This window comes from Pyrenophora tritici-repentis, chromosome 10 (assembly GCF_003171515.1).
Source record: "Pyrenophora tritici-repentis strain M4 chromosome 10, whole genome shotgun sequence".
In the NCBI taxonomy this organism is placed as follows: Eukaryota; Fungi; Ascomycota; class Dothideomycetes; order Pleosporales; family Pleosporaceae; genus Pyrenophora; species Pyrenophora tritici-repentis.
The window spans coordinates 729695-742993 of record NC_089399.1 but is presented as its reverse complement, the minus strand read 5'-3'; the positions used below and the strand labels follow the sequence as shown (position 1 = coordinate 742993).

At 53.6% G+C, this 13299-nt stretch overlaps 5 protein-coding genes across 5 annotated transcripts; all 5 read left to right on the top strand.

The window, feature by feature from the left end:
- Positions 1–295: 295 nt before the first annotated feature.
- Positions 296–3869, top strand: PtrM4_041100 (PHD zinc finger-containing protein; the record flags this gene model as incomplete). The annotated part of the gene is made up of 5 exons (XM_066104402.1): positions 296–1433; positions 1488–1771; positions 1824–1991; positions 2040–2866; positions 2915–3869. 5 exons carry the CDS (start codon positions 296–298, stop codon positions 3867–3869), a joined length of 3372 nt encoding a protein of 1123 aa, XP_065958966.1.
- A 723-nt stretch (positions 3870–4592) lies between these two features.
- PtrM4_041090 (RNA-binding protein (RRM domain)) lies at positions 4593–5664 on the top strand (the record flags this gene model as incomplete). Its single annotated transcript, XM_066104401.1, has 6 exons — positions 4593–4626; positions 4678–4783; positions 4839–5179; positions 5233–5448; positions 5524–5587; positions 5661–5664. 6 exons carry the CDS (start codon positions 4593–4595, stop codon positions 5662–5664), a joined length of 765 nt encoding a protein of 254 aa, XP_065958965.1.
- A 1605-nt stretch (positions 5665–7269) lies between these two features.
- On the top strand, positions 7270–8523 carry PtrM4_041080 (DUF3431 domain containing protein; the record flags this gene model as incomplete). Its single annotated transcript, XM_001937566.1, has 1 exon — positions 7270–8523. One exon carries the CDS (start codon positions 7270–7272, stop codon positions 8521–8523), a length of 1254 nt encoding a protein of 417 aa, XP_001937601.1.
- Positions 8524–8744: 221 nt separating this feature from the next.
- On the top strand, positions 8745–9191 carry PtrM4_041070 (uncharacterized protein; the record flags this gene model as incomplete). The annotated part of the gene is made up of 1 exon (XM_066104400.1): positions 8745–9191. The coding sequence occupies one exon, from the start codon at positions 8745–8747 to the stop codon at positions 9189–9191; it is 447 nt and encodes a 148-aa protein (XP_065958964.1).
- Positions 9192–9320: 129 nt separating this feature from the next.
- On the top strand, positions 9321–11244 carry PtrM4_041060 (uncharacterized protein; the record flags this gene model as incomplete). Its single annotated transcript, XM_001937567.1, has 2 exons — positions 9321–10571; positions 10624–11244. 2 exons carry the CDS (start codon positions 9321–9323, stop codon positions 11242–11244), a joined length of 1872 nt encoding a protein of 623 aa, XP_001937602.1.
- Between the last annotated feature and the right edge of the window lie 2055 nt (positions 11245–13299).

The following is a 13299-nucleotide window of genomic DNA, read 5'->3' as shown; positions in this document are numbered from 1 at the left end:
GATGGGGGCATGCAGGCAGCCCACCTGATGCTTGGCACGCTAACTATATGCGACGTCCCCGGCTTGCACCTCCAAGTAGGCGCATCACAGTATCGCGCACGTCTTGCAGCCAACGCCCCTCTGCACACCGCCCATCGCCGGCCCTCGAATCGATGAACACGGTAGAGACAACCTTGGCTGCCCGGTGATTACGCGATTGCTGTATCTTCGATCAGACGGCATAGGCGCGGGCGCGTCATTTCGCGACGCCCAACTTCACCCTTGCTGGCTTCTGGACACATTCCGCATCCTCTACATGGCGCCTGTTCCCGACACTCCACGACAACGCGTGAGAAGCACCCGACCGCCGCGGCGACACATATCTGACTCGGCACCTCCCAGCAAGCGGCGCAAGTACATACCGGGAGGACCAGGAGGCGGGGGAAGATACGTGGATGACGAAGGGCTGGAAACGCCAGTAGGAGGCACTGGCCCCGGGGGCTACGCGTATACAGGTCCTCGCGGCCGTGTAGGACGTCTCAACGCCGAGAGACAAGGCTTGTCCATATCTGCCGCCTCACCTTCATATTCACGCCCTAGACGCGAGAGGCCGCCAGCTGGACCGCGTTCCAGTTCGGCCGCTGCAGTCGCCGCAGCCGTGGCTCAAAACGATGGCTACAAGCCGCGCGAGGAGAGGTCCTGGGACGAATTCCATCCAGATCTTGACATTGATGCCGAGTTCCCCGTCTACACGGCAGACCTGATCGATGGCGTGAGCCCTGCCGATAGCGACTCAGGCACTCCGCTGAATGGCTCATCTACCGGCCAATATGCGGTTGACAGTGGCCTCTCTGCCGTGCTCGATGGCCTGCGGGCACAGCAGGTAGAGACGGCTGAACAAGAGGATGCGAACTTAGCAGTCAACGGCTCAGGCGCATTTGTCACGCCGAAAAGACGTCCAGGCCGACCACCACGCAACAAGGATTCAATGCTCGCTGGGCTTGGATCGCCTCCGCGACCGCGAATCAACCCTCTTCCGACGATGAATCCGAGGGAGAAGCTGAACCTGCCTAAACCCTCAGTGCGCCAGGTCGATCCCTTCAAAGAGCACGAGGAGAGCGAGGGCGTCAAGGTCAACTATGTGGACAAGACAATGGCAAACATCGGCTACCAGGAGAGCGAGATCTTTACACGGCCATCTGAGAACAGTTTGATCCGGCTGCCTGAGGGCTCCATAGAAGAGGATTTAGATTTGACCCTGCAAACCGAGGCAGAGGGCCCTGCCGGTGCTGTTGCTGTAGGCCGTGTCGAGTACGACATGGACGAGCAGGACGATCGATGGCTAGAGGCACTTAACATGCAGCGGAAAGAGGAGGGCGTAGAAGGCATCAAGCCTGCGATTTTCGAAGTCACCATCACTCAGATTGAGAAGGAGTGGCATGCGCTTGAGAAGCGTAAGTTCGGCATACAGCAGATCTATTCCTGACACGATGGCTAACATGTGACAGGCATACCCAAGCCAAACCCGAAGCCACCTCAAACGCATCGACCACGTTCCAGCAGTGCAGCCGCCGTCAATGGTGAGCCTGCTGGGCAAGGCGAGGAACAAGACACCAAGTGTGCCATTTGTGACGATGGCGACTGTGAGAACACCAATGCGATAGTATTTTGTGACGGCTGCGATTTGGCGGTACATCAAGAGTGTTACGGCGTACCATTCATACCAGAAGGACAGTGGCTCTGTAGGCGGTGTCAGTTAGTGGGGCGCGGTACTCCCGTTAGTGAACTTCCGGTAGGTTCTTTCCCTGTCTATCTTACTAGCCCTATATTAACTGTTTCAACAGGGCTGCATATTCTGTCCCAACATTGACGGTGCGTTCAAACAAACCACGGCAATGAAGTGGGCACATCTGCTATGTGCAATGTGGATCCCAGAAGTCTCTCTCGGCAATGCAACCTTTCAGGAGCCAGTCCAGGATGTTGAAAAGGTTCCGAAAACTCGGTGGAAATTGGTAAGATCAGCGCCGTCCTTGATGTTGCCTTGTACTAACAAAAAGTAGTCGTGTTATATCTGCAAACAGAAGATGGGCGCATGCATCCAATGCGGGCACAAGTCTTGTTTCGAGGCCTTCCATGTTACCTGTGCTCGCAGGGCTAGACTGTGCTTACGTATGAAGTCGTCACAGTCCGCAAATCCGCTTGACTCGACTGTATTGAAGGCGTACTGCGACCGACATACCCCATCAGACTGGAAGCGAGAATATGACGTGGAGAGCGCAATAGCAGACGCCAAGGCCTTCTACCGACACACTATGCGGCACATTCGATGGCCAGATAGCCAGGCATATGCTCTCTCTATCGGATCGTCGCATGCCATGCCTTCCATTGAAGGGCCAGACGACGAGAGTCCAGGCAGCAAACGCAAGCGTGGCGGGTCCGCAAAGACCTGGAGACTGCCATCCGGAGCTCCTGTAGTCCCCCAGGCCGTATACCATAATGTCGAAAACACGCTCATCAAGTTCAACGTCCGCAAGCGGAAAGAGTTCGTGCAAGAAGCTTGCAAGTATTGGACCTTGAAGCGTGAGTCGCGACGTGGTGCTGCCCTTCTGAAGCGCCTCCAACTGCAGATGGAGGCCTTTTCATCCATGGAAATCACCCGCCGTAACTTTGCAGGAATGGGCGCCGCTGGCAGGCCTCGACTTCAACGTCGCATCGAGTTTGCCGAACGCCTTGAGGACGACATGGAGCAGATCCGTGTACTTTGCGAGATGGTCAAGCAGAGAGAAGCCGAGAAGCTCAAGGATGTCCTAATACTGCAGCAGATTGTTGACTGCATCTACTTTCCTATCCCGCAGCTGTTACAGCCCATTCTCGCTCGAGCCCAAGCGTAAGTTACCAACCCTTGCCTATGGTACTCTTACTAACAATCATCCAGGCTTGATAGCAGAGGTTACTTTACCGAAGGGTTCAACAAGCTTCAGGTCAAACTTGACGACAAGTACTACACCTCTGTGCAGACATTCAACGACGATGTTGCAGCAGTTCTGAGTGCTGAACTTGGTTTCGCGGCTGTCACTAATATCGGCGACGCAGAAGAACAGCTGAACAAGGTATCCCACAGCAGCTTGACAGCCGAGCAGAAGGAGATGAAGAAGGTGGTCAAACGCATCACCAGAGTCTTGCAGCCTCATTTCGAGGAGGCGATTCGCAAAGAATCCGAACTTGCTGGCCGGCCATACGAGAAGTTGCCCGACCTGGAGACGCTTCTCAACCAGAAGCTGCAACGCAGACCCAGCGTGCACTTACAAGACGGCACTGTTCGACAGACGACGGAAATCGACCAAACGAACTCTATACAGGTACAGGGAGTCGCAGTTGACAAGGAAGAAACAAACGTGGTTGTCCAGAAACCGGATGAGATACAGCTTGCACCCACGCCAGATGAGAATGCTGGATATGCACACGCACACGACGAGGCAGCAGACGAGGCGGCTATCGCTATTCAGCTGGGTCAAGACGCCCTCCATGTGTCCAACAGCCAGTCCCAAGGCGATGTCATGCCAGAAACTTCTGCTCAGGTGAATGGCCGTCCTGAGCCGCTGACTCCCCCTCGATCCGAGAAAAATCTACTGAACCCGCTGGGTAACGGTGGCGTTCCATGGTACCTGGAGACGTTTGACATACACGGAACCACAGTATACGAGGAGCGATACACGGGCCGCGAGGTACTCCGAGACATGAGCGAGGAGCTGAGCGAGCTTGACGATGACGAACTGGATGGTCTGGCCGACTCTGACCCAGTGCGGCCAATTGACACGCCAGATTCAAACGTGGCTGCAATCAAAAAGGCGGTAGCCCGTAAGCGACAGAAGCGGTCGCGCGGATGGTGATTGAGGATGCTTATTTCTTGTTTCATACCCTTCTTGCACATGCACTCTCTGTGGCATGCTTTGTATTAACTTTTGCATTTGTAACATAACTACCTTAAGTGGGTAGACGAGGACTTTTCTGGCGCATGGTGTTTGCTTGGCCGCTGAGACCAAGCTACGGCATCTCGATGGGTCGTTTCAGCAGGACACGTTGGCCGGGAGCAATTGGTTGATTATGGGCATTATATGAAGTTACGCGGAGAGTAGTTAATGGAGCAGCATTGACTGCGTGAACTTGAATATAGTTATAGTTTATTGCGAACAATGCTGCCTGCTACGTCACGCGTTGAGGGCAAAAATGGTGCGGCGCCTCAGGAGCATGGTTTGTGCGCGTTGATGGCTCCGACAGGGCGACCAGGCGTCGGCTGCTGCCCCTATCGGCCGGCTTCACCTGCGTCGGTTGAACGGGGGAGTAGGGTCGCAGTTTCTTTGTCCGAACGCGGCCTTTAGCTACAAATAACACCTTGACCCCGTCCACAATCGCTCTCTCACCCATCTCCCGTTTTTGTCGTCTCCACTCCCTTGCCGCGCGCTGCTAGCACTAGCGCGACGCTTACTAACCCAAGACGCGGCTACCGTCGATCAGCCCTGCCGCTCCCAAAAAATCGCCAGCTCCAGCAAACACACCTTTCCTCAACCAACCAACTATCACCAACTCTCCCGCCCCACGACACCATCATCACCATGGAGTACGAAAACGAACAGCGCGGCTACGACGGTTTGTCTCCCGCCCTTTGGTTTGGTAATGTGAATGCTGACTGGCATGCAGACGAGCCTCGCGGCTATGAGCGCGACCGCAGCAGGTCTCCCCGTGGCGACCGTCGCGACGACGGTGCGCGTGCCCGCAGTGCCTCGCCTGGAGGTCGCGATAGCCGGTATGTGACTGCGTGTGCTGCGAGATGAAAAGCTGTTCAGCTAACACAAACGCAGGGGCCCACCGCCAGAGCGCAGGAACGACGACGATGAGAGCCGCAACTCGGGCTCCAACCTCTTCGTGACGGGAATCCATCCCACGCTCAGCGAGGACGAGGTCACGCGTCTCTTTGAAAAGTACGGCGAGGTCGAGCAATGCAACATCATGCGCGACCCTCACACCAAGGAGTCTCGCGGCTTCGGATTCGTCAAGATGGTCACGTCGGAGCAGGCTGATGCTGCCAAGGAAGGTCTACAGGGCGAGGTTCATCAGGGTCGCACACTGAGCATCGAGAAGGCGCGCCGCGCGCGTCCTCGCACACCCACTCCGGGCAAGTACTACGGTCCTCCCAAGCGTGGTAAGTCTGCTTACTCTAACCCATTCCTGCGTGATGCACTAACGGCCTGGCAGAGTTCGGTGGACGTGGTGGACGAGGCGGCCCTCGCGGCTACGGTGATCGCTACTCAGATGACCGCCGCGGCGGATACGGCCGACGTGACGACTACGGCTCTCGTGGCTCACGGTACGATGATCGTGGCTATGGCGGCGGCGGCCGTCGTGACGACTATGGTCCCCGTGGTGTTGACCGCTATGCCTCTGACCGCAGCTACGGCGGCAGGGACGGTGGTAGGGATAGTGGACGCGATGACCGTCGCGGCGGAGGCGGCGGAGGCGGCTACTACGACAGGCCTCCTCCTCCAGCTGCTGGTGCCTACGATGCTCCTCCCCCGCGTGAGGCGTACGGCGGCGGTGGTGGAGGACGCTCGTACGAGGGTGACTACGATCGCTCATACCGCTAGCTCCCCAGCTGACCCAGGCAGAACCCAAGCGGTACTAAGTTAGGGTTCGTATGACTTCCTCGGTTTGGCGCCTCTCTATCTCTCAGCACTTCACTTCTGTAGTCCTTTGGCTACTTCACTGGGTTCAGTTTAATTCGGCTTTCGCACGCATACAGAAGGAAAGTGGTCGACAAAAAGTTCTTCGATATGGTTCGCAGCAGCGCAAGGTAGCACTCTCCCCAGTCTGCCATCTTGCAGCTCGACATCTTCCTAGCCCTTGGTCGGCTCGGTATTTTCCTTGGAGAAACGGTTCAGCACTTCGGTAAATGCTTTCGGGGCGACGTCTATAGCCCTTGGGAGCACCAGTCGTCTTGATCGCCACCAAATTGTACTTCTATCTACTGCCTCTCGATGCAACCTGGACGTCCAGTAACCAGTCCACACCACCTTCCGCATGACCAGCACTGTCTAAATACTCTTACTATCATCCACCATGACCGCGACTTGCCAGCACAGCCCCCGACCCCGTAACTAGAAAGGGCTTAAGATTATCCCCCTTGGACTATCACAGATATGTCGCAATGTATCTTTCGCACCAACATGTCACGCTTGCTTAAGATGCATCGATAGCCGGAACAAGCAGATTGCTTTGCAATCGATTCTTTGTGCCCTGTCGGAATCCGTGACGATAGCTTGCTGACGCGTCGCGTTTGCTCAACGCAAACGGGGCCAGATGCTGCGTGTCTGGGTTTTGGCAGTAAGGTACAGCTGCAGGTGCGTGCATTCCCCCCCCCCAAGTTTCGTTTGTGTCACTTCCCTTTTTGTCGCGCGTGTCTTGCTCAACAACACAACGCCCATCCTGATCGTCGACCGTATGGAAGACATGCGTCCACCTTTTACGAAGTTCTGCTTTTCCACCTTGGATTTAGGTTTTGCATCGTCGTATTGCTTATTGCTTGGGTCATGGATAAGCCACTATGATCTTGGCTCCATGACTTCGACTCCCTTTGATCAGTCGACAAGCAAACAAACAAACCAGCAAAAAGTAAGCAGCAGTAGCAGCCCGATGGGTTTCAGGCTCAGGCTTGTTTTACGTGATTGGCAGTGCTCATTTAGATAGTGTATAATGCATGCTTTTGATCCTCTGCACTCGCTTCTCTCGCTCTCTCTGCTTATGGTGATGTATTTACAAGCTGAAATGCTTGTAACGCTTGTACCTGGCTAAATGCTAGAGCTGCTCCTGGTGATCTACCTAGGGACCCGCTCGCGGCCCTAACTCGGACGACGATGCAGGCTAGGAGTTGGTACACAGGGATGTAAGACAGGCCTGGAGGCGTTAGCGGGCCGTCTTTGGGGTCAACTTCCAGCTACGTCAAGGGTGGCCAGCCATTGCGGTCCCTTGGAGGGGGACCGCAAGTGTGACGGCCTCGATGTCTTGTACAATTGTGTGTTCCCCCAGTATTGATCCTGCAACGTTATCTTTATCCCAAGGGGGGCCGGCTGCTGACTCCGGATCTTTCTCCCTGACCTCTCGCGCCGCGCGGCGACTCCACCGTGAGCACAACAAGCACCGGGCGCGTGAATATGGCCGACTGACACTGCAAAGTGTAGGAGACAACTGTTCCGACCCTCGACTTTACTCCTCTTGCGCATCCCTTATTTTCACATCATGAGCCGAAGAAACGCGATTCCGCTCCTCGCGCTCCTCGGATCCATATTCGTAATCGCCTTCTACTTCTCGGACATACACAATAGCGAAGCCTGGAGAGGCTTACCACAGCATGTCGGACTAGGAGATCACGTCGGAAGCAATGCGCCACCTTCGAGCTCTGGTAGCGCCGACTTGTCACAAGGCAAAAACAGCGATCCGGACTATGCGAATTGGAATCCCAAGCCCGTGTTCAAGTCAGGCTCGCCAATGCCAGCTGGCCATAATTACACGTCGACTCTGGTTATTGCGAAGACGAAAAAGGAGAATGTGGATTGGATACGAGAATTGATGCCGGAGCAGGAAACGGCTATTTATGTCGCCGACGACCCGACCGCCCCGTTACACCCTCCGAAGAATAAGGGCCACGAAGTCATGATTTACTTGTCATGGATCATTGACAACTACGATAACCTCCCCGACGTCGCCATTTTCATGCACGCGCATCAGTTGGCATGGCACAACGACGACATGCTCGAGAAGGACGCACATCTCCTCGTAACTCGACTTAGTCGACCGCGCGTCTGGAGAGAAGGCTATGTAAATATGAGGTGCAAGTGGGAACCTGGTTGCCCGGCCTGGATGCATCCTGGCGCTACAAACGTCGACGGCCAAAAGCCAGAAGAGGTACTCCTCGCAAAGTCCTGGAGTGAGCTCTTCCCTCTCGACGAGGTACCCACCGTCCTTGCGCAACCATGCTGCGCCCAGTTTGCCCTTTCGAGAGAACGCATACAAGCAAGGCCATATGCACAATACGTCTGGTACCGCGATTGGATGTTCAACACGCAACTGCCCGACTATCTCAGCGGTCGCATCTGGGAATATGTTTGGCAATTTGTTTTCACGGGCCAAAATATAAACTGTCCCAAGGAACACATTTGTCTCTGTGATCAGTATGGGGCATGTTTTGGTGGCGAAGAGGAATATGCAAACTTCTTGGCTCTTCAGACCGAATTCAACGACCAGAGAGAAAGGCTCAAGGAATGGGATGAGAAAAGCTTTGCCATAGAAGATGCCCGGAGGAACGGTGACGAGGAGGCGTTGAAGACGCTCGAAATACCTCAACCAGGCGAGTCGGAGGAGTACATGAAGGAAATCAATCGATTGCAGCCTATATTAGATAAGTTGAAGCATGAGGCGGAGATTCGGGGACAGGATCCGCGGAATCGAGCTTTGGAAGCGGGGAGGGAATGGAAAGAGGGTGATGGTTTTTAGTTTTGATTTATAAGATATCCCTGGAGTTTGGAGTCCGTTGCATATGATGCTGTAGATTGCTAGACCTAACATACACTATCAAAATCTGTAATTCAGCTTTGCTTTGATGTGCAAGGTTCGTGAATGTCATGCATCGCCATACCTGCCTTTTTCCCTGCCCATCAACTTGTTGTGGTGCATATTTGGGTGGCTTAGCTAATCGCCCAGTGCCGTCGAGTCACATGTTCGCGCGTCACGATCCAAACAACACAAACCAACCAAACGCACGCACGCCCATCCCCGCCGCGACAGACCTTGGCCCGCTGGTCGGCCGCTTGTCGTTGACACACGACAGCAAACGCCAGCATCCCAAGTCAGGTGCGCAATCGTCTGCTGGTCTATTTTCTACTCTTGCGTGTCAAACCAGCCCAGGATCCTCATCGTCTGCCCCTCTGTGCCAAATTCCACGCCCGATATGGGACAAACTGCGCTCTGCCCTCTTCCCCTCGGATCAACCCATGCTCTACTTTCTTGAACAAATCGCAAACAGTGCCGTCCAGCGCTCAAACCGCAAACCATGTATCTGCTTCGATGTCAAACCAAACCTTGTGGGAAGCTACATACAAAAGAGCTTCGATGTTACTCTCGACGGCATGTCTGACCGAGTCATCCCAATCCAACTTGCATAGAATCACTTCTTCTCACGTCCTGATCCAGACACTTACATTGGTGCATTGGCAGCTCATTCATCCGACTCTACACAGCCTTGTTTGACCCCTACCCTACAATCCGTCTGATCTCGGGGGATACGAGCCACGATGGCGGCAAACGCACCATATTACCAGATGCGCTCCGGCCAGTTCATCACCACGCCCAACAATGCAAACGCTGTACAGCCCCAATTCGTGACTGCAGAAGACGAATATGACCTCTCTGGCCCCGCTGCTGTCGCGTCACCGCTTGACCATCATCTCAACCCACATTTATACGCTGCACATACTGCTCGTCAGACAACGGACGATCATACAATGGAGGAAAATCATAATTTGGTTGAGCTGCTGGAAGCTGCAACAGCTGCAGGCCAAGCTGCCGAGGCTATGGATCTTGACAGTTCGGTACCAGAAAGTACTCAGACACAGGGTCGGGGCAAGAGAAAAAGGGTCACCCATTCTCCTGAGGATGTTTCCCATCATGACCAGGACCCTGTGTACACCAAACGACGGAGAGTTGGTGAGCTTACGGACCCACAGCTTCAAAACGGAGATCGGGACAGTCGGGGCAACTCTGCTGATAGCAGTGTCCTGCCTTCCAGCGAGACTCTGCTGAATGATGCACGCGCTGCAGGTGTGCATTCCGCCGCTGCTCTCTTCCGTCGCTCTTCCGAAAAGACTGCCCGCAAGTACACCCGTCCTCCCATGTCGAAGCTCTTCATTTCCCTTCAGCTCAGCCCGGAGAGTTTCCTACAACTCCAATCCCTAGCCAAATCCTACATGCTCGACAAGTCACATCCTGAACGGCAGACCTGTGTGGGAAACCGTGGCAAAGGCGATACCGATATGGTTAAGCTGCGACTGTTCAATTGCGTCCGTGACTTTCTGAATAATGGAGTGGGGGAGCAGTTCTTTGGGGAGCATGTCGAGAAGCCGGGGAAGAGGGATACTATAGAGGCTGCACGTGCTTTGGGGGAAGAGAAGACGCCTGGTATTGGTGATAGACTGACATGGCCGAGGGATGGCAACAAGATTATTAGTCTTGTTACTCCCCTCATGAGACGCATGGTCACAAACGAGCGACAGCGACAATATGCGGTCGAGACAAGGAAGGGTGGTGCTAAGAAGAAAGACGAGGATAGTGTGGAAGCTGCGGACGTTCATGGGAACGGGGTTGAGCAGCCCTTGCAACCAGCTTACGATCCCAATCTCAGTCACCAGCTCCAGCATTTATCACCGACTTCGCCGAAAAATGGAGTCACTACTTCCTCTCTACCATATACTGTGCGGAAACAAAAAGGGTTCGCAGATTTGAAACAAAAGACAGATATTAGCACACCTGTACAGTCGAGTTTGAAGGTAAGTGGAGTATTTCCAAGCCTTACATTACTTACATAGCTAACCTGTGCAGCTGCTCACAGATAACCCTATCGAGCCAAACCTTTCGCGAATCAACATCTTCCTTGTGCTTGCCTCTTGTGGGAGCAGACCAGGCACCAAGCTCGACGAGAAGCGCATCGCCGCTGAACCTCGAGCACATTTGGCCTTTTACGACTACATCGACTTCACAAGGGACGTCAATGAACTACTACAAAGAGCCCAAGACAAATGCCCTGAGCTCAAAACTACACCCGCGTGTAAAGAAGGCGAACCCGGAACCGAGAACCTGCGCGGACTGGCTGCAGCAGCGAACGCGCTACAAGCTGAGCATGTGCATCGCGAGGAGTCCAACACGACAGGCGAAGCTTGGTCAACCACATCGGGTACGCATCCTCCATCAACCGAGGATCCGTCAAGTTTTCTTCCGACGCCAACTTCTGCAGTTACTCACAACACTATGTTCAACACTAAGATTGCTGCCGTCAATAACAAGCCTCTCCATTTACCCCGCTACATTATTAAATCCTTGGGCTCGAAGGGGTGGCGCGAAATTCACACCATGGATGATTGGTATAGTGTGCTGAGGGAAAAGGCGTTTTCGGTCTGGGCGGATGGCGTGTGTAATGTACTTGTTGAATTGGTTGATTTTTAGGGTGGGGTGGTGTAGGGTAAGACATGGGTGGGTGTACATTAGATGGATATGGGGCGTTGATCTCGTGGGTGCTGTGTGTGGTGCTGTATGTGGTTTGGTATCGTGTTTAGACATTTTGGAAATTAATGTTGAAATTCAGCTTGTAACCTTCTTCTCCTTCCACGCGCAAAAAGCATGAAGCATAACAGCGAAAAAATAACGAAGAAAAAAATCCGTTGACCTATGCACTTTCCTCTATTTTTCGTCTCATGTGCAAAATAGTCATCCCATGTACACCTGCATGCGTGATACATACTACGCCTACACGTGCCGGTATCGTATACCCGCGTTAGGAAGGCGCACGGACTACGCTGTCGATTGTAGCGAACGTCGTTCGCTACGTGTGTGGCGTTCTTGGGGGCTACCGAACTAGAATACCGGTAGCTAGCTAATGAGGTGAGTGCAAGGTTCTCCGTCGCCGTGTTTAGTGTTGGAGCGATAGTGGGGTAAAGGGTTGGTTGCATATGCAGAGGAGCGGATGCGGATGCGGATGTGCATGCGGATGGATAGATGGGGTTTTTGGAGTGGCTTTGGCTAGGTGCAGGTGCGGATGCGTTTTTTTTTGCTGGTGCGGAACAGACGCAGTATGTGGTAGTTGTTGTTGTTGCATCTAATATTCAGCCTGAAGTACAATAACATACCTAGGCAGTACTGAAGCCGACCTATGCTACTGGGCTGCCTAGATACCGGCGAATGGGTTAGGGCGGGTTCTGGTGAGCTTAGTAGGTGCCATTGGAGGGTTTGGTGTGGTATGGTGCGAACAAAGGCCGGATATGGTGCCCAGGTGGTGACGTTCTAGAAGCCTCGAAGTTAGCGTATCTCTACGCCAAAGTTCTTCACAAACGAAATAGGAAGTCTTGTTGCCAGACATTTAGCAAACTAGCACGAATACAAAGTCATTCATGGGCGGTTGAGCTATGCAAGCAGAATGGGTCTATCGCTCGATGCAGAAGTTGGACAACGTCGCAATCGCCAGCTCAACGGCTCTCGCCTAAACCAACAATACCTCGAAGGGAAACGCCTAGGTACGGTGTGCAATGCTGACAATATCACCATGGGTATCACAAGAAAACGACGGATTCAAATGCAAATCCAACACGATTCTCACCCACGTGCTGGGCAGCCTCACTGAATCACATGACCTGTATGACAGTACGGCGATGACGGGAACGGGTAAAAATGCCGACCGGCTATTCCGAAAAACGGCACGGCTAGTGGAGTAGTTGGGAATCTGGGCATCGCACGATCCGACAGGTACCTGCCGGGCCCTGCCGTGCGTCAGATCGATCGCCGGGATGCGAGGTTACCCACCTAGGCAGGTACAGCGTCTAGAAGCGGCGATTCACTCTGGCTACAGTATCGGGCCGAACATATCAACTGGTTTGAGTAAAAACTGCATTGCCGTCTGGTCGCTGGAAACTTATCAGATTGTGAGTGGCTTTATCATTGCTTTACAGAAGCAGAGATGCTACCCGTAGTAAGACACCAGGAATTAAAGTCCACGAGAGTGACGGAAATCTAACTAATGTGGTAAGTCAAGGATTACTGGGTCTTGTTCCTGCATAGTAAACTATGCACGCTCACTGTAGGAGCGCCTGCATGCGAGACTGGACAGTCTTAGCATAACCCTCACTTTCTCAAAGGCACTGTACCGTTGTACAAAAACGAACACTGACGGAGTGCACTGGGTATGACTCGTTTGCTCTCTGCGCTTCTAGTGGGAAGTTGGATTAAGTATGCAGCGGTTTACTAACGGGGGGTGGATTGCGGTGTTACTGGTGGGGTAGGCCACCGATATGGGAAAGCAAGGGTGTGAGGGGATCTGCGTTGGTCGTTTTTGGCTGGCTGGTTGGTAGGCTGTTGGACTGATTGGTAGGTAGCCAGGTAGGTTGTTGGTTGGTTGGTGCGATCGGTTCGTGTTGGCAAAGACCCAGTAGTAGTAGTTAGTTGCTTGGTCACTGTATGGCCAACCGGTTCCTTCTTCAAGGGCAAGTAGGTTACACCGTCTCAATCTCT